This window comes from Oncorhynchus keta, chromosome 23 (genome assembly GCF_023373465.1).
Source record: "Oncorhynchus keta strain PuntledgeMale-10-30-2019 chromosome 23, Oket_V2, whole genome shotgun sequence".
Classification (NCBI taxonomy): Eukaryota; Metazoa; Chordata; class Actinopteri; order Salmoniformes; family Salmonidae; genus Oncorhynchus; species Oncorhynchus keta.
The window spans coordinates 14,326,785-14,347,894 of record NC_068443.1 but is presented as its reverse complement, the minus strand read 5'-3'; the positions used below and the strand labels follow the sequence as shown (position 1 = coordinate 14,347,894).

At 47.3% G+C, this 21,110-nt stretch overlaps 1 protein-coding gene across 1 annotated transcript in view; it reads right to left on the bottom strand.

Annotated features, from left to right (window-relative positions):
• Positions 1 to 1,080: 1,080 nt before the first annotated feature.
• The window catches only part of LOC127911144 (uncharacterized), a 35,699-nt gene continuing 15,669 nt past the window's right edge, over positions 1,081 to 21,110 (bottom strand). Inside the window, exons 2-3 of the mRNA XM_052477409.1 lie at positions 2,526 to 2,964; positions 1,081 to 1,185 (exon numbers count right to left, since the gene is read on the bottom strand). Coding sequence (XP_052333369.1) covers positions 1,081 to 1,185; positions 2,526 to 2,964 — 544 coding nt within the window. The remainder of the gene's footprint in view (positions 1,186 to 2,525; positions 2,965 to 21,110) is intronic.

The following is a 21,110-nucleotide window of genomic DNA, read 5'->3' as shown; positions in this document are numbered from 1 at the left end:
TGAGACCAAGGTCTCTAACAGATGAGCTAGCTTTGAGCTACCTGTGTATAATGCATTATATACAGGTAGTACAAAGAAGGTGATACCAAAGATCTCCCTTTCTTGTTCATGGAGAAAGCTCCATTATGGGAATCAATCCCTTAACTCTGGATTTTCAAGCACCATGTTTCAATCAACTGAGTTTATCGAACTACACAATGTTTGTGTCAAGTAGGGCTGTGTCGGTCATAACATTTTGTCAGCCAGTGATCGTCAAGCAAATAACTGCCAGTCTCATAGTAATTGAACGTTAATGAATATAAACACATGTATCATCTCCTGGCTTCCACAGATACAATCTACTGATGCAAACCTTTGTAACATCTACATTTTAAAAAGTCTAATAAATCCATGTAATGAAGCCTACACCATCACAATAAATCCATTATCAGGTCTAAAGAAACATGATGTAAAAAATGTTTAGTCTATTTCAAGAAGAACAGAATAGCATACTCTGAGTTGTCCTTATGTTAGGTCCTGATCTGGCTATGTCATATGGCTGTGTGCTACACTAGTTCATTTAGCAGACAAGATTTGCTTAGAATTCTGTGGCATTATTTTATATTGTTTTATAGTATGAACAATACAATTGAACATAGCTCAATAAAATACCAAGGAAGTTTTCTCCAATTGATTTCTGAGCGAGTGCACGCATGAGGCTATTCTGTGTTGAACGGTGAACAAAGAAACATGTCCTCCTATACGCTTCATTTGGAGTTTTTTATGCAACTTTAGTTGTGATACAAACGTTGGACTATATGTTTAGATATATACGTTTTTATCCCATCGTCTTAACCCCACTGAGAGGAACTACGACGTAGGAAATCGAGAACTACTCGCGATCAAGGTGGGGTTGGACTCGCGATCAAGATGCCGTTGGAGGAGTGGAGGCACTGGTTAGAGGGAGTGGAACATCCATCCATAGTATGGACTGATCACAAGAATCTGGAATATCTCCCCACCGCCAACCACCTCAACTTTAGGCTAGTGTGATGGGCCTTGCTTTTCACTTGGTTCAACCATCTCCTACCACCCAGGGTCCTAGAATGTGAAGCCGGATGTGCTCTCACGCCCCTCTAGCCCCGCTGCTACACCGTCAGACCCCTTGGCCATCCTCCCTACCTCTTGTCTAGCGGCTGCACTCATCTGGGGTACAGAGAACCAGGTCCGTGTGGTGCAGCGGAGGAGGGGGGAGTGTGTGTATAGGTTTTCCAATGCCGCCCATTTCATTCTCCTTCCTAAAGAGACGGCCCAGCTCATGGTGCAGCACGTCTTCCGGATCCATGGACTTCCAGTGGACATGGTCTCTGATCGCGATCCTCAGTTCTTGCCCCGGCATTCTGCATACTCATTGGGTGGTCGGGCAGCCTGTTTTGACCCCAAGTCCAGCTGCCTGTTGGAGCAAGCCAATCATGCCTTTGTTGCCTCATCTCCGACAACCCCAACACCTGGAGCCAGAAACTTGTGTGGGTTGAATTCGCCCAGAACACCCTCCCTGCTCGACCACTGGTCTCTCGCCTTTCGAGTGTTTCATGGGATATCAGCCCCTGCTCTTCCCTAAGAAATAGGAAGATGTCATCATACCCTCAGCCCAGATGCTCATCCACCGCTGTCACCAAACCTGGAAGAGAAGCTGGTCCACTCTTCTCAAGACCACCTCCAGTTATCGGCGACAGGTGGACCATCACCGGACGACAGCTCCCGGGATCGTCTTGGGCAGAGGGTATGGCTGTCCACTCAATACCTGCCCCACTGGGTGGTGTCTCGTAAACTTTCCTGCCTTTTCATCAGCCCTTTCCCCATTTCTAAAATCCTTAGCCCCTCTGCTGTTCATCTTCTGTTGCCTGCACCCTCCGTATACATCCCACCTTTCATGTACCTAGAATTAAACCCCTGTCTCACAGCCTTTTGCCTGCCTTAACTACTCTTTTGCCTGCCCCTTGTACTATAATAAACTCTGAGACTCGTACTATCGGCCTCCTTTGTCTGCGTCTGCCTCTTAGCCTGAGTCCGGATAGAGTCCTGATAAGTAGGCTATAAACACACATTTTCCGAAATGAAATCAATTAGCGGGAAAACACCATTCTCAAAAGTGACCAGAAATGTGTTTATGCATGTAATTCTTTATTGTTAAGCTGCATTTTTATGGTAAAAATGATCTTCCCGAAACGTGAAACTCACACAGCCCTAGTTTGCCAGTTAGACTCTTTCATTGGCAAGATAACATTTACATTTACATTTAAGTCATTTAGCAGACGCTCTTATCCAGAGCGACTTACAAATTGGTGCAAACACCTATGACACCCAGTGGAACAGCCACTTGCATCTAAATCTTGTTGGGGGAAAGGGGGTGAGAAGGATTACTTACCCTTACTTGCCCTATCCTAGGTATTCCTTGAAGAGGTGGGGTTTCAGGTGTCTCCGGAAGGTGGTGATTGACTCCGCTGTCCTGGCGTCGTGAGGGAGTTTGTTCCACCATTGGGGGCCAGAGCAGCGAACAGTTTTGACTGGGCTGAGCGGGAACTGTACTTCCTCAGTGGTAGGGAGGCGAGCAGGCCAGAGGTGGATGAACGCAGTGCCCTTGTTTGGGTGTAGGGCCTGATCAGAGCCTGGAGGTACTGAGGTGCCGTTCCCCTCACAGCTCCGTAGGCGAGCACCATGGTCTTGTAGCGGATGCGAGCTTCAACTGGAAGCCAGTGGAGAGAGCGGAGGAGCGGGGTGACGTGAGAGAACTTGGGAAGGTTGAACACCAGACGGGCTGCGGCGTTCTGGATGAGTTGTAGGGGTTTAATGGCACAGGCAGGGAGCCCAGCCAACAGCGAGTTGCAGTAATCAAGACGGGAGATGACAAGTGCCTGGATTAGGACCTGCGCCGCTTCCTGTGTGAGGCAGGGTTGTACTCTGCGGATGTTGTAGAGCATGAACCTACAGGAACGGGACACCGCCTTGATTTTAGTTGAGAACGTCAGGGTGTTGTCCAGGATCACGCCAAGGTTCTTAGCGCTCTGGGAGGAGGACACAATGGAGTTGTCAACCGTGATGGCGAGATCATGGAACGGGCAGTCCTTCCCCGGGAGGAAGAGGAGCTCCGTCTTGCTGAGGTTCAGCTTGAGGTGGTGATCCGTCATCCACACTGATATGTCTGCCAGACATGCAGAGATGCGATTCGCCACCTGGTCATCAGAAGGGGGAAAGGAGAAGATTAATTGTGTGTCGTCTGCATAGCAATGATAGGAGAGACCATGTGAGGTTATGACAGAGCCAAGTGACTTGGTGTATAGCGAGAATAAGAGATGGCCTAGAACAGAGCCCTGGGGGACACCAGTGGTGAGAGCGCGTGGTGAGGAGACAGATTCTCGCCACGCCACCTGGTAGGAGCGACCTGTCAGGTAGGACGCAATCCAAGCGTGGGCCGCGCCGGAGATGCCCAACTCGGAGAGGGTGGAGAGGAGGATCTGATGGTTCACAGTATCGAAGGCAGCCGATAGGTCTAGAAGGATGAGAGCAGAGGAGAGAGAGTTAGCTTTAGCAGTGCGGAGCGCCTCCGTGATACAGAGAAGAGCAGTCTCAGTTGAATGACTAGTCTTGAAACCTGACTGATTTGGATCAAGAAGGTCATTCTGAGAGAGATAGCGGTAGAGCTGGCCAAGGACGGCACGCTCAAGAGTTTTGGAGAGAAAAGAGAGAAGCAAGAGATAAGCAAGCTTAGGGATGACATGTGTCATGACGTTGGCCTGGGGGATAGTTTTATGACAGTCATAAATACCTCTTCCCCCCTTTTTCCTCTCTCTACCCTACCGTCTACCTCTCATCCCCTTGGATGTACACAGAGAGCTAATATTAATAATATGCATGTCATGGCTGAAAGTGGAGGAGAGATTGACTTCATCACTACTTTTATTTATGAGAGGTATTGACAAGTTCAATGCACCAAGCTGTCTGTCTAAACTACTGGCTCACAGCTCGGACACCCATGCATACCCCACAAGACATGCCACAAGAGGTTTCCTCACAGTCCCCAAGTCCAGAACAGACTATGGGAGGCACACAGTACTACATAGATCCACAGAGATTTAAAAAACAGATAAAAAACACCTAATGGAACAGCGGGGACTGTGAAACAACATTGGCACAGACACATGCATACACACACACACACACACACACACACACACACACACACACACACACACACACACACACACACACACACACACACACACACACACACACACACACACACACACACACACACACACACACACACACACATGGATTTAGTACTATAGGTATGTGGTAGTGGTAGTGTGGTATGTGGTAGTGGTGGAGTAGGGGCCTGAGGGCACACAGTGTGTTGTGAAATCTGTGAATGTATTGTAATGTTTTTAAAATTTGACGGTATAAACTGCCTGAATTTTGCTGGACCCCAGGAAGAGTAGCTGCTGCTTTGACAGCAACTACTGAGGATCCATAATACATACAAATACAAATGTGCTTCATTTTAAGCAGTTATTTGGCCACTTTAGTTGTGATACAAACCTCAAAATATATAGGCCGATGGGTTAGGCTACATGAGGTGTGTGACTAGGATTTGAAAAAGTTGCAAGAAAAGACTGTGCTGTTTCTTGCCTTGTTGCACACAATCTTGGCATCATTCATAAGTGATAATATATAATTCACAAGTGATAATATATAATTCACAAGTGATAGGCTAATATTGTCACACATCAGACTATTCTTGATTTAATCTTTTATTTACATATACCTAAACAATATGTGTTTGAATTGAGTTTTGATTTAAAATGGACCATTATCATGCACCTGTCTCAGAACATGGGCATGGGAAAGAAATACATGTCATCTATGCACTTAAACAGCGAATGGATGACACTTTAACAGTGGTTGCCAGCCAGGAAGGCTATAGTCCTGTTGTAAAGAGAAGCAATGTGCTTAATATTGGGAAAGTTGAGAAATAAATATAGTAGGCCTAGCCTATAGAAAGCTGATGGGGCCCTCCTATTTTTAATAAAGGCCATCAAAACAGAGTTTTTCACACAATTGCATAGCCTATAGAAATGTTGCGCTACATGAGCTCATGGACTCTAATGAAGTGTTTGAGTATATTATGATTATATTTGCATTTATGGCAGAATGATTAGAGGGACAATAGAGTGATGAGTACCGGGCAGTTAGCAAGTTTGGTAGGCTGCTAATGATCATCAGCAGCCATATATCTTGGGGAAGCTTAGTGATTAAAAGGTCATGGAGAATTTGACAGCGGTCATGAATCATGACTGCCGATGTGGAGGTAATACGCTCACGACAACAGCCCTAGTGTCAACTCTTATTTAATACTGATTTCTAGACCTCTCTCAACCCCAAGGTTACCCTAAAACCATCCTCCAGTACCCAAAGCAAATGAGAAAATCCCAGAATTTCTTCATTTTCAATTAGAATCTCCCATTTTTCCATGATCTTTCTGGGGTTCCTCCAGCCTGGTGTGAGTGATGGAGCAGTAATGGTATCTAGTTTTCTAGCCCATTTGGTGCCAGCAGCAGTTTGTGTAATGTTGTGTGTCTAATGTCCACAGGCAGCCATGTTCAGTAATGATGGTAAATGACCATGGTGGCCGATGATGATGATGTGTGCTATGAGGACATTTAAAGAGCAACTCCTGTGGTACAATTAGGGAACATGGGGCAGTGGCTTCATATAGATGGAGTACTGTGGAGATATAGAGACCAAAACTGCTCCTCTACCGGAAACAGTTCTTACCCCTCCTGTCAATCCCTCTCTATCACAAAGTGCTATACAGAAACCCAGTTTAAAACCCCAAAAAGCAAGTAATGCAGATTTAGAAGCATGATGGCTAGGAAAAACTCCTTTGAAAGGCAGCAACATAAGAAGAATCTGAGAGAGGAACCAGGCTCTAACAGGTGGACAGTTCTCTTCTGGCTGTGCTGGGTGGAGATTATAAGAGCACATTGGCCATTAAGGCCAGATTGTTCTTCAAGATGTTAAAACGTCCATAGTTGACCAGCAGGTTTGAATAATAATAGAGGGTGCAACAGATCACGAGTAAATTTCAGATTTCAAAGCCAATAATTCAGAGGCAGACACAGCAGGCGCAGTAGAGAGAGAGAGAGAGAGAGAGAGAGAGAGAGAGAGAGAGAGAGAGAGAGAGAGAGAGAGAGAGAGAGAGAGAGAGAGAGATAGATAGATAGATAGATAGATAGATAGGCCAGGAAGTCCTGAGGCACAGTCCTAGGGTGAGAGAATGAGAGGGAGCACACTTACATTCACATAGGGCACCAGATAAGACAGGGGAATCACACCTCTCCTGTCCTCCCTCTCTCCACCTCATTCCCTCCCTCTCTCCACCTCTACTTCCTTACCTCTCTCCACCTCTCCTTCCCTCCCTATCTCCACCTCTCCTTCCCTCCCTCTCTCCACCTCTGCTTCCCTCCCTCTCTCCACCTCTCATTCACTCTCTCTCTCGACCTCTCATTCACTCTCTCTCTCCACCTCTCCTTCCTTCCCTCTCTCCACCTCATTCCCTCACTCTTTCCACCTCTCCCTCCCTCCCTGCACCTCATTCCCTCCCTCTCTCCACCTCTCCTTCCCTCCCTCTCTCCACCTCTGCTTCCCTCCCTCTCTCCACCTCTCATTCACTCTCTCTCTCCACCTCTCCTTCCTTCCCTCTCTCCACCTCATTCCCTCCCTTTTTCCACCTCTCCCTTCCTCCCTCCACCTCATTCCCTCCCTCTTTCCACCTCTCCCCCCCACCACCTCATTCCCTCCCTCTCTCCACCTCTCCTGTCCTCCCTCTCTCCACCTCTCCTTCCCTTCCTCTCTCCACCTCTGCTTCCTTACCTCTCTCCACCTCTCCTTCCCTCCCTATCTCCACCTCTAATGTCCTCCCTCCATCCACCTCTACGTCCCTCCCTCTCTCCACCTCTCCAGTCCTCCCTCTCTCCACCTCTCCTTCCCTCCCTCTCTCCACCTCTCCTTCCTTCCCTCTCTCCATCTCATTTGGTCCCTCTTTCCACCTCTCCTTCCCTCCCTCTCTCCACCTCATTCCCTCCCTCTCTCCACCTATCCTGTCCTCCCTCTCTCCACCTCTGCTTCCTTACCTCTCTCCACCTCTAATGTCCTCCCTCTACCCACATCTCCTTCCCTCCCTCTCTTCACCTCTCCTGTCCTCTCTCTCTACCTCTCCATCCCTCCCTCTCTCCATCTCTCCTGCCCTCCGTCTACCTCTCATTCCCTCCCTCTCTCCACCTATCCTGTCCTCCCTCTCTCCACCTCTGCTTCCTTACCTCTCTCCACCTCTAATGTCCTCCCTCTACCCACATCTCCTTCCCTCCCTCTCTCCACCTCTCCTGTCCTCTCTCTCTACCTCTCCATCCCTCCCTCTCTCCATCTCTCCTGCCCTCCGTCCCTCTCTCCACCTCTGCTTCCTTACCTATCTCCACCTCTCCTTCCTTCCTTCCCTCTCTCCACCTCATTCCCTCCCTCTCTCCACCTCTGCTTCCTTACCTATCTCCACCTCTGCTTCCCTCCCTGTCTCCACCTCTCATTCACTCTCTCTCTCCACCTCTCCTGCCCTCCCTCTCCACCTCTCCTGTGCTCCCTATCTCCACCTCTCTTTCCCTCCCTCTCTCCACCTCTCCTTCCCTCCCTCTCTCCATCTCTCCTGCCCTCCCTCTCTCCACCTCTCCTGTCCTCCCTTTCTCGACCTCGCCTTCCCTCCCTCTATCCACATCTGCTTTCTTACCTCTCTCCACCTCTCCTTCCTTCCCTCTCTCCACCTCATTCCCGCCCTCTTTCCACCCTCCTTCCCTCCCTCTCTCCATCTCTCCTGTCCTTCCTCTCTCCACCTCTCCTTCCTTCCCTCTCTCCACCTCATTCCCTCCCTCTTTCCACCCTCCTTCCCTCCCTCTATCCATCTCTCCTGTCCTTCAACTCCATCTCTCCTGCCCACCCTCTCTCCAACTCTCCTGTCCTGCCTTTCTCCACCCCTCCGTCCCTCCCTCTCTCCACCTCTACTTTATTACCTCTCTCCACCTCTCCTTCCCTCCCTCTCTCCACCTCTCATTCACTCTCTCTCTCCACCTCTCCTTCCTTCCTTCCCTCTCTCCACCTCATTCCCTCCCTCTCTCCACCTCTGCTTCCTTACCTATCTCCACCTTTCCTTCCCTCACTATCTCCACCTCTCATTCACTCTCTCTCCACCTCTCCTTCCTTCCTTCCCTCTCTCCATCTCATTCCCTCTCTCTCCACCTCTGCTTCCTTACCTATCTCCACCTCTCCTTCCCTCACTATCTCCACCTCTCATTCACTCTCTCTCCACCTCTCCTTCCTTCCCTCTCTCCACCTCATTCCCTCGCTCTTTCCACCTCTCCTTCCCTCCCTCTTTCCATCTCTCCTGTCCTTCCTCTCTCCACCTCTCATTCCCTCTCTCCACCTCTCATTCCCTCCCTCTCTCCACCTCTCATTCCCTCCCTCTCTCCACAGCTCCATCCTTCCCTCTCTGCCTCTTATTCCCTCCCTCTCTCCACCTCTCCTTCCTTCCCTCTCTCCACCTCTCCTTCCCTCCCTCTCTCCACCTCTCATTCACTCTCTCTCTCCACCTCTCCTTCCTTCCTTCCCTCTCTCCACCTCATTCCCTCCCTCTCTCCACCTCTGCTTCCTTACCTATCTCCACCTCTCCTTCCCTAACTATCTCCACCTCTCATTCACTCTCTCTCCACCTCTCCTTCCTTCCTTCCCTCTCTCCATCTCATTCCCTCCCTCTCTCCACCTCTGCTTCCTTACCTATCTCCACCTCTCATTCACTCTCTCTCCACCTCTCCTTCCTTCCCTCTCTCCACCTCATTCCCTCCCTCTTTCCACCTCTCCTTCCTTCCCTCCCTCTCTCCACCTCTCATTCACTCTCTCTCTCCACCTCTGCTTCCTTACCTATCTCCACCTCTCCTTCCCTCACTATCTCCACCTCTCATTCACTCTCTCTCCACCTCTCCTTCCTTCCTTCCCTCTCTCCATCTCATTCCCTCCCTCTCTCCACCTCTGCTTCCTTACCTATCTCCACCTCTCCTTCCCTCACTATCTCCACCTCTCATTCACTCTCTCTCCACCTCTCCTTCCTTCCCTCTCTCCACCTCATTCCCTCCCTCTTTCCACCTCTCCATCCTTCCCTCCCTCTCTCCACCTCTCATTCACTCTCTCTCTCCACTTCTCCTCCCTTCCCTCTCTCCACCTCATTCCCTCCTTCTTTCCACCCTCCTTCCCTCCCTCTCTCCACCTCTCATTCCCTCCCTCTCTCCACCTCTCATTCCCTCCCTCTCTCCACAGCTCCTTCCTTCCCTCTCTCCGCCTCTCATTCCCTCCCTCTCTCCACCTCTCCTTCCTTCCCTCTCTCCACCTCTCATTCCCTCCCTCTCTCCAACTCTCCTTCCTTCCCTCTCTCCGCCTCTCATTCCCTCCCTCTCTCCACCTCTCCTTCCTTCCCTCTCTCCACCTCTCCTTCCTTCCCTCTCTCCACCTCTCATTCCCTCCCTCTCTCCACCTCATTCCCTCCCTCTCTCCACCTCTGCTTCCCTCTCTTTCTCCACCGCTCCTTCCTTCCCTCTCTCCATCTCAATCCCTCCTTCTTTCCACCTCTCCTTACCTCCCTCTCTCCATCTCTCCTGTCATTCCTCTCTCCACCTCTCATTCCCTCTCTCAACCTCTCCTTCCCTCCGTCTCTCCATCTCTCCTGCCCTCCCTCTCTCCACCTCTCCTGTCCTCCCTTTCTCGACCTCTCCTTCCCTCCCTCTATCCACATCTGCTTTCTTACCTCTCTCCACCTCTCCTTCCTTCCCTCTCTCCACCTCATTCCCTCCCTCTTTCCACCCTCCTTCCCTCCCTCTATCCATCTCTCCTGTCCTTCCTCTCCATCTCTCCTGCCCACCCTCTCTCCAACTCTCCTGTCCTGCCTTTCTCCACCTCTCCGTCCCTCCCTCTCTCCACCTCTACTTTATTACCTCTCTCCACCTCTCCTTCTCTCCCTCTCTCCACCTCTCATTCACTCTCTCTCTCCACCTCTCCTTCCTTCCCTCTCTCCACCTCATTCCCTCCCTCTCTCCACCTCTGCTTCCTTACCTATCTCCACCTCTCCTTCCCTCACTATCTCCACCTCTCATTCACTCTCTCTCCACCTCTCCTTCCTTCCTTCCCTCTCTCCATCTCATTCCCTCCCTCTCTCCACCTCTGCTTCCTTACCTATCTCCACCTCTCCTTCCCTCACTATCTCCACCTCTCATTCTCTCTCTCCACCTCTCCTTCCTTCCCTCTCTCCACCTCATTCCCTCCCTCTTTCCACCTCTCCTTCCTTCCCTCCCTCTCTCCACCTCTCATTCACTCTCTCTCCACCTCTCCTTCCTTCCCTCTCTCCACCTCATTCCCTCCTTCTTTCCACCCTCCTTCCCTCCCTCTTTCCATCTCTCCTGTCCTTCCTCTCTCCACCTCTCATTCCCTCTCTCCACCATTCCCTCCCTCTCTCCACCTCATTCCCTCCCTCTCTCCACCTCTGCTTCCTTACCTATCTCCACCTCTCCTTCCCTAACTATCTCCACCTCTCATTCACTCTCTCTCCACCTCTCCTTCCTTCCTTCCCTCTCTCCATCTCATTCCCTCCCTCTCTCCACCTCTGCTTCCTTCCCTCCCTCTCTCCACCTCTCATTCACTCTCTCTCTCCACCTCTGCTTCCTTACCTATCTCCACCTCTCCTTCCCTCACTATCTCCACCTCTCATTCACTCTCTCTCCATCTCTCCTTCCTTCCCTCTCTCCACCTCATTCCCTCCTTCTTTCCAACTCTCCTTCCTTCCCTCCCTCTCTCCACCTCTCATTCACTCTCTCTCTCCACCTCTCCTTCCTTCCTTCCCTCTCTCCACCTCATTCCCTCCTTCTTTCCACCCTCCTTCCCTCCCTCTTTCCATCTCTCCTGTCCTTCCTCTCTCCACCTCTCATTCCCTCTCTCCACCTCTCATTCCCTCCCTCTCTCCACCTCTCATTCCCTCCCTCTCTCCACCTCTCATTCCCTCCCTCTCTCCACAGCTCCTTCCTTCCTTCCCTCTCTCCGCCTCTCATTCCCTCCCTCTCTCCACCTCTCCTTCCTTCCCTCTCTCCACCTCTCATTCCCTCCCTCTCTCCAACTCTCCTTCCTTCCCTCTCTCCGCCTCTCATTCCCTCCCTCTCTCCACCTCTCCTTCCTTCCCTCTCTCCACCTCTCCTTCCTTCCCTCTCTCCACCTCTCATTCCCTCCCTCTCTCCAACTCTCCTTCCTTCCCCTCTCCGCCTCTCACCTCTCACCTCTCCTTCCTTCCTCTCCCTCCACCTCTCATTCCCTCCCTCTCTCCACCTCACCTCCCTCTCTTCCCTCTCCCTCTCTTCTCCACCGCTCCTTCCTTCCCTCTCTCCATCTCAATCCCTCCTTCTTTCCACCTCTCCTTACCTCCCTCTCTCCATCTCTCCTGTCCTTCCTCTCTCCACCTCTCATTCCCTCTCTCCACCTCTCCTTCCCTCCCTCTCTCCACCTCTCCTGCCCTCCCTCTCTCCACCTCTCCTGTCCTGCTTCTCTCCACCTCTCCTGTCCTCCCTCTCTCCTTCCCTCCCTCTCTCCGCCTCTCATTCCCTCCCTCTCTCCACCTCTCCTTCCTTCCCTCTCTCCACCTCTCATTCCCTCCCTCTCTCCACCTCATTCCCTCCCTCTCTCCACCTCTGCTTCCCTCTCTTTCTCCACCGCTCCTTCCTTCCCTCTCTCCATCTCAATCCCTCCTTCTTTCCACCTCTCCTTACCTCCCTCTCTCCATCTCTCCTGTCCTTCCTCTCTCCACCTCTCATTCCCTCTCTCCACCTCTCCTTCCCTCCCTCTCTCCATCTCTCCTTCCCTCCCTCTCTCCACCTCTCCTTCCTTCCCTCTCTCGACCTCTCATTCCCTATCTCTCTCCACCTCTCCTCCCCCCCTCCCTCTCTCCACCTCTCCTTCCTTCCCTCTCTCCACCTCTCATTCCCTATCTCTCTCCACCTCTCCTTCCCCCCCTCTCTCTCCACCTCTCCTTCCCGCGTTCTCTCCACTTCACATTCCCTCCCTCTCTCCATCTCTCCTTCCCTCCCTCTCTCCACCTCTCCTGTCCTCCCTTTCTCCACCTATCCTTCCATATCTCTCTCCATATCTCCTTCCCTTCCTCACTCCATCTCTCATTCCTTCCCAACCTCTCTCCACCTCTCCTTCCCTCCCTCTCTCCATCTCTCCTGTCCTCCCTTTCTCCACCTATCCTTCCCTATCTCTCTCCATATCTCCTTCCATTCCTCCCTCCATCTCCCCTGTCCTTTCTCTCTCCACTTTCTCATTATTCTTCTATCATATCCTCTCTCTCTTCAACTTTCTTCTTCTTTCTCCAGCTCCCTTCTCTTCTCCCTTTCTTTCCTCCTCCTCCTTCCACACCAGAACCATCCCTCTATCCGCTCTGCTCTTCAGTCTCATACCATTCCACCAGAGGCGAGGGAGCCAAAGTTTAACCCTGGCATTCTTTGATGTGACAATAGTTAGGTTTCGGGGAGGAATTTTTATTTCAAAATGTCGCTGTCACACTTTCATGGTGTTTGTAAGGAAGGACGTTTGTGTTTCAGCCAGTAAAATCATCATAAACTTTCAGGATAAATCTCCCAATCCCTTTTAGCATGCAGGGACAGGAATCTCTCTTTGAAAATTCACCAACAGGAATCAGTCTATGAAAATTCAGAGTGAGCCATTTCAACATGGAATACACTTTGAGTGAGAGCAGAGTAAGAGCAGTAACAGCTAATGTTACACTGTATATTGGTATTACAATATAGATGGACATCTTTATATGATTTAACTATTTCTAGGGGTGCAGCAGAAAGTAATTTTAAGAGCCGTTCCCAATAACTTGGTCTCTCGTTTTATGGAGAAACATATTTTGGGGGTTTAAGTTAATTGTAGCCAGTAAAATGGGTGTCGCTTTCCTCAGAGTTTTGTGCCAATTACCCTTTAAAGGTTCATTAACCAATCAGAGAGCTTCTCGTGTTTGACTCTCACCCTGGTACGCGCTAATGACACAGAGAGTTGTGATGTCGAATGTGTTTTATGCATGACCAGACTGGCATGGCCCAATTGTAATCAGAATGATGCAGCACATCTCTCTCTAACACAGAATCAAGCATACTCAAATCAACACCAGAGTGACTAAAAATAAGTCCAATATAAGACCTATAGAAGCCACTTCCTCCCTGATTACACATCTCCAACAGGGTTCTGCATCCCAGATTGAGAGACAGAGTAGGAGAATGCTCAGGGGTTTTCAGCGCCAGGTGCCTGCCTACTACAAACATACACACATTTACAGAGATACACACATCCACTGTGTTTGGCATCATACACAGTCATCAATACTGCAACCCAATACCCTCCTTTCGTTATTACGATTCACCCTCACCAATTTCCCCCAGTGGGATGGATCCCTTTAATTCTGTCTCCCTCTCGCCCCTGGTGAAAAATATGGAAGAAGACGGAGAGGTTTCCATCTCTCTCATCAGTCTCTTCTTCATTCAGAGACAATGAGCTGCTGGTAGGTTAGCCAATTTTTCTGAAACAGAGCATGATTGGGCTGATTGAGATGATGGACCTCGCACACACACACACATACACACACACACACACACACGTATACATGCACGCGAGCACACAAACACACACATGCTGGCAGTGTGTGATGGACAGGGGAGGGCACTGAGATCACTGCGTGACAAGGCAGGAAATCAGTGTGGTAACCAGGATGTAATTCACCAGATGCTACAGCTGTTACTCCTCCTCCAACACAAACATCCTAACCAACACTCACACACACTTCACACAGCACACACACAGCACACACACACACAGGACACATGCCAAAAAACACCCAACACACGCTCCCTTCCACTCGCTCACAAATACACTGTAAAGTGCAAGGCTGCTGGTTGATGGTTATGGGTATTGATGGGCCAATATCCGATCTGCTTCACCTTCCTAAACACTTCAACCTGACTACTTCACATTCCTAAACCCTTCAACCTGACTGCTTCACCTTCCTAAACCCTTCAACCTGACTACTTCACCTTCCTAAATACTTCAACCTGACTGCTTCACCTTCCTAAACACTTCAACCTGACTGCTTCACCTTCCTAAACACTTCAACCTGACTGCTTCACCTTCCTAAACCCTTCAACCTGACTACTTCACCTTCCTAAACACTTCAACCTGACTACTTCACCTTCCTAAATACTTCAACCTGACTGCTTCACCTTCCTAAACACTTCAACCTGACTACTTCACCTTCCTAAACACTTCAACCTGACTGCTTCACCTTCCTAAACACTTCAACCTGACTACTTCACCTTCCTAAACACTTCAACCTGACTGATTCACCTTCCTAAACCCTTCAACCTGACTGATTCACCTTCCTAAACACTTCAACCTGACTGCTTCACCTTCCTAAACACTTCAACCTGACTACTTCACATTCCTAAACACTTCAACCTGAGTACTTCACATTCCTAAACCCTTCAACCTGACTGCTTCACCTTCCTAAATACTTCAACATGACTGCTTCACCTTCCTAAACACTTCAACCTGACTACTTCACATTCCTAAACCCTTCAACCTGACTACTTCACCTTCCTAAACCCTTCAACCTGACTGCTTCACCTTCCTAAATACTTCAACCTGACTGCTTCACCTTCCTAAACACTTCAACCTGACTGCTTCACCTTCCTAAATACTTCAACCTGACTACTTCACCTTCCTAAATACTTCAACCTGACTGCTTCACCTTCCTAAATACTTCAACCTGACTGCTTCACCTTCCTAAACACTTCAACCTGACTGATTCACATTCCTAAACCCTTCAACCTGACTACTTCACCTTCCTAAACACTTCAACCTGACTGCTTCACATTCCTAAACCCTTCAACCTGACTACTTCACCTTCCTAAACCCTTCAACCTGACTGCTTCACCTTCCTAAATACTTCAACCTGACTGCTTCACCTTCCTAAACACTTCAACCTGACTGCTTCACCTTCCTAAATACTTCAACCTGACTGCTTCACCTTCCTAAACCCTTCAACCTGACTGCTTCACCTTCCTAAATACTTCAACCTGACTGCTTCACCTTCCTAAATACTTCAACCGGACTGCTTCACCTTCCTAAACACTTCAACCTGACTGATTCACATTCCTAAACCCTTCAACCTGACTACTTCACCTTCCTAAACACTTCAACCTGACTGCTTCACATTCCTAAACCCTTCAACCTGACTACTTCACCTTCCTAAACCCTTCAACCTGACTGCTTCACCTTCCTAAATACTTCAACCTGACTGCTTCACCTTCCTAAACACTTCAACCTGACTGATTCACCTTCCTAAACACTTCAACCTGACTGCTTCACCTTCCTAAACCCTTCAACCTGACTACTTCACATTCCTAAACCCTTCAACCTGACTGCTTCACCTTCCTAAATACTTCAACATGACTGCTTCACCTTCCTAAACACTTGAACCTGACCAGAGATATGCCAAGAAGGGCCCACACACACACTGAAGCGTGGCTGCTGAGGAGATTGAATAATTAAAGTGTGTGTGTTTGTGTGTGTGTGTGGTGTGTGTAATTGATTGGGGCTGGACAGGATGCCGGAAGCCAGGCGTGTGGTCCGGCCCAGGGGGAGACGGGACAGTGCTGAGAGGGCAGTACTTCACCCGAGAGAGACACACACACACACGCACACACGCGCACACACACACACACACACACGCACACACAGGCACATGCACACACGCGCACATACTCCATTACCGATAATGAGATGATAATGAGATGATAATCCCGGGGCATATGTACATCCAATTACAAGTGATTAAGGAGTTGACTCTGTCTGAGGAGATGATGAATTATCCATGGTTTCTGGGATCTTTACAGAAGGAAAGCCTGCCTCTCTATGATCAGAGAGGAGATGGAAGGTCTGGGAGAAGAGAGAGAGAGATAGGTAGAGAGGTAGAAAGAAGAGAGGAGTAAAAGGGGGAGAAGAGGGAGAGATAGATGGTAGAGAGGTAGAAAGAAGAGAGGAGTAAAGGGGGAAGAGAGGGAGATAGAAAGAGGGAGAAAGGGATATAAGGAGAAATTGAAAAAGGAGGCAAAAGAGGCAAGAGAACAAAGGGAAATAGCTAGGGAAATAAAGTAGAGCGAGGGACGCTGTCTCATATCTTTGCCATCATATGCTGAATAAGGTGAGTCTAAAGAAGTGTGTAAATGTGTATTATTTCATCACACTACTATCTCTCAACACTATTATTGCTGTCCCCCTCTGGGAGATGAATAGTTTTAATAACCTCGACATTAGAAATTCTGCTTTTTCCTCGTGTGTGTGTGTGTGTGTGTGTGTGTGTGTGTGTGTGTGTGTGTGTGTGTGTGTGTGTGTGTGTGTGTGTGTGTGTGTGTGTGTGTGTGCGTGCGTGCGTGCGTGCGTGCGTGCGTGCGTGCGTGCGTGCATGTGAGTGAGTGAATGCATGCTTATGCGGGAGGTGTTGGCAGAGCAAGAATGTAAATGATAAGTGAACACACATACACACTACACTGACACACTACACTGACACACTAAATCAAATCAAATGTATTTGTAAAGCCCTTTTTACATCTGCAGATGTCACAAAGTGCTATACAGAAACCCAGCCTAAAACACAAACAGCAGGCAATGCAGATGTAGAAGTGCTTATGAAACAGTGCTTATGAAAACTCCCTAGAAAGGCCACTCTACTTCTGGCTGTGCCAGGGGGAGATTATTAGAGAACATGGCCATTAAGGCCAGATAGTTCTTCAAGATGTTCAAAAGTTCATCTCCCGGGAAATGGGGAGAGACCTGAGCCAGGAGTGTGGAACACACACACACAAACGCTCTAAAAAACCCTCACAGGAAGTAGTTACAGTGGTAGTAACACTCACATAGTGGCAGGAAAATGGTGAGGGATCTTAAACAAGTTGTTGTTGTTCTGAGCAAGTGCAACAACCGAGAATGATAGACTCTGCAGTACCTCGCATCTGATGGAGTCTAACACACACGCACACACACACACACACACACGCACGCACGCACGCACGCACGCACGCACACACACACACACACACACACACACACACACACACACACACACACACACACACACACACACACACACACACACACACACACACACACACACACACACACACACACACACACACACACACACACACACACACACACACACACACACACACACACTCCGCAGCACTTAGCATCTGACAGAGTCATAAAGGAAACAGCACACTCATTACATTCAGCCATAAACAACAGTAGCAGACAATCTCTGTGTATGGATCTGCAAATGAATCAATATGCAAAGTGAATATAGTGTTTCCTGTCGAGCCTGGGGAAGGATTTTAATGTGACACACGCGTAACCCTATAAAGAGCAGGCATCAGTTACCCGAAAGTACAGCCGACTAAGAGGTTCGCTCATACACACAGTGATAAATCTAGACACACACACACAAACACTCAGACCGCTGATTGGAGGAAAGAGGGAGGGAGGGAGGCAGGGTGACCTTTATTGTCATGAGTTTTGTCCTGGAGGCAGAACTGAGCAATATCCCTTTAGATAGGCCAGGTGCAAAGTCAACATTTTCTATATTGTAAAAAGGAATGAAAACCAAAATCTGAATTTTGGTTTTCATTTAAAGGGATACTTTGGAATTTTGGCAATGAGGCCCTGTATCTACAGTGCATTTGGAAAGTATTCAGAACCTTTGACATTTTCTACATATTGTTACGTTACAGCCTCATTCTTAAAACGTTTTTTTCCTCATCAATCTTCACAAAATACCCCATAATGACAAAGCGAAAAAACTGAAACACCTTATTTACATAAGTATTCAGACCCTTTGCAATGAGATTCGAAATTGAGCTCAGGTGCAACCTGTTTCCTTTGATAATCCTTGAGATGTTTCTACAACTTGATTGGAGTCCACCTGTGGTAAATCCAATTGATTGGACCTGATTTGGAAAGGCACAAAACTGTCTATATAAGTCAAACAGTTGACAGTACATGTCAGAGCAAAAACCAAGCAATGAGGTTGAAGGAATTGTATGTAAAGCTCTGAGACAGGATTGTGTCGAGGCACAGATCTGGGGGAAGAGTACCAAAACATGTCTGCAGTGTTGAACGTCCCCAAGAACACAGTGGCCTCCATCATTCTTAAATGGGAAGAAGTTTGGAATCACAAAGACTCTTCCTAGAGCTGGCCGCCCGGCCAAATTGAGCAATCGGGAGAGAAGATCCTTGGTCAGGGAGGTGACCAAGAACCCAATGGTCACTCTGACAGAGCTCCAGAGTTGCTCTGTGAAGATGGGAGAACCTTCCAGAAGAAGAACCATCGATGCATCTTCTAGCTCATTTTACGTTATTTGAAAACAAAATAATCTACAAAATATTTAAGGGCATTGCACTAATAATGATGCTGACCAGGGAAACGTTCCCGCTGTTCTGTTTTTATTGCCAGTCTGCACGTTCAAACTAAAACAATATAACTAATAATGTCATCTTTCTGTTTTGATTAATAAAATAATGATAAAAATACTCTTTCAAAATGCAGATGTTTATTTAGTTATGGATCCATAATGAATTACTATGGGAATAAATATCACTGAATTACAGAAATATCCTCCATTCCTCTGCATGTAATTATTGGCAGAGATTCACGTCATATTTTTCGATATACTGTAGACCTACCATAGGCGACATGAGTCTCACTAGTGTTGAGTAATGTGCTGTTAAAAGTGGTGTAGGTCTTATTTATTTAACTTCTCTAGGGTAGGGGGCAGCATTCTGAATTTTGGATGAAAAGCATGCCCAAATTAAACTGCCTGCTACTCGGGCCCAGAAGATATGATCTGCATATATTGGTATATTTGGGTAGACAACACTCTAAAGGTTCCAAAACTGTTAAAATAGTGTCTGTGAGTATAACATAACTGATTTGGCAGGCAAAAACCTGAGAAAAATACATTCAGAAAGTAGTTTTTTTATTTTTTTAGTTTTCTATTCAATGCCATTACAGTATCCATTGACTTAGGACACAAATTGCAGTTCCTATGCCTTCCACTAGATGTTAACCGCTTGAACCTCTGGGGGCAGTATTTCATTTTTGGATGAAAAACGTTCCCGTTTTAAACAATATATTTTGTCACGAAAAGATGCTCGACTATGCATATAATTGACAGCTTTGGAAAGAAAACACTCTGACGTTTCCAAAACTGCAAAGATATTGTCTGTGAGTGCCACAGAACTAATGTTACAGGCGAAACCAAGATGACATTTCATACAGGAAGTGAGCCAGATTTTGGAGGCGCTGTGTTCCAATGTCTCCTTATATGGTTGTAAATGTTGTGAATGCGCAAGGAATGAGCCTACACTTTCTGTCATTTCCGCAAGGTGTTTGCAGCATTGTGACGTATTTGTAGGCATATCATTGGAAAATTGACCATAAGAGAGTAGTCGGTGTCCTCCGTCGAAACTATTGCGTAATCTCCAGGTGCGTGCATGTTTCCATTTTGAACAGAGGAGAAACCAAACTACCATCTCTGATTTATCATCGAATAGATATGTGAAAAACACCTTGAGGATTGATTCTAAACAACGTTTGCCATGTTTCTGTCGATATTATGGAGTTAATTTGGAAAAAAGTTTGCGTTGTAATGACTGAATATTCGGGGGGTTTTCTTAGCCAAACTTGATGAACAAAACGGAGCGTTTTGAAAACAGTTTTTCATACACTTGTAGCTCGATTATCAGGACAATAGACTCTTTATAGCCCGGCTACTGTGGGTGTGAACATCCCCCTACCTGCAATATATTCAAGGCTTAAGTACTCTTAAGTGTTACGTTTCTAACTCAAAACAGCAGTACTGTATTTCTTCATCGGCATCTTTATGCTTTTGTTAATAAAAAAAATACTCATTCAACATGCAGATGTTGATTTAGTTATGGATCCATAATGAAATACTATGGGAATAAATATGACTGAATTACAGAAATATTGGAACAAAGTTGTCTAATGAAGGCAAACAAATTGTTGCTTACTGGAAAATACTCTTTCAAACACACATGGTCACATTGTAAAGCGTCATTATGGCTATTAGCAGGGCTATATTTTGGCCTTTATAAATATTATGTTGCCTATTCTGCCCTTGAGTTGCGTTCCCATGCAAAACTAGACAGATAGCTAACAACTAAGTCTTCAATAAAACTCCCAAGGCGTGACTTTTCTTGAATGAATATATTGAAACGTTTATGTTGTGAAACTGCAAAATACAGAAAAGAATATACTTTAGTGTTCAATTCACACCGACATACTGTAGCTGTACATTAAACATTTGAAGTTGCATAAATACAAAGCACGCGCTAAGGTACCATGCATCTGGCATGATGCCAAACCATATAGCTAATTGTTAACCATATGGTGATTGCTCCTTTCATTACTCTAATAATGTATAACCATCTATGTAGAATAACAAAGCATATTACACTAAAAACAGTAACAAAACTACAGTATTGTATATTTTACAATTCGTTTGCATGACGCATGAGCAAAGTAATACAGCTAACGACATACACAAAAGGCATTGCAATTTGTGAGTAAATGCAACCAACATTGATATGTAAGAAACTCTATCAATAACAAGATTATCATCATTAGCTAAATGCTTGAATCGAACTTACAAACAAATATTTTTCCAAGGCTGAAGCGTGACAAGAAATAACTACATTGGAAGACCTGCACTGTAGCGTTGTTTGTAGCTGCTTCTATGCGTGCAAAACAAATTCTGAACTTCCGTTTGCGTTGACTTTCTAAGTACCAGAAAGCGCCACTAGGGGGCAAATAACACCATTGAACACAATGAAAATCCAATTTAACCATTGTAATAAAATAATCT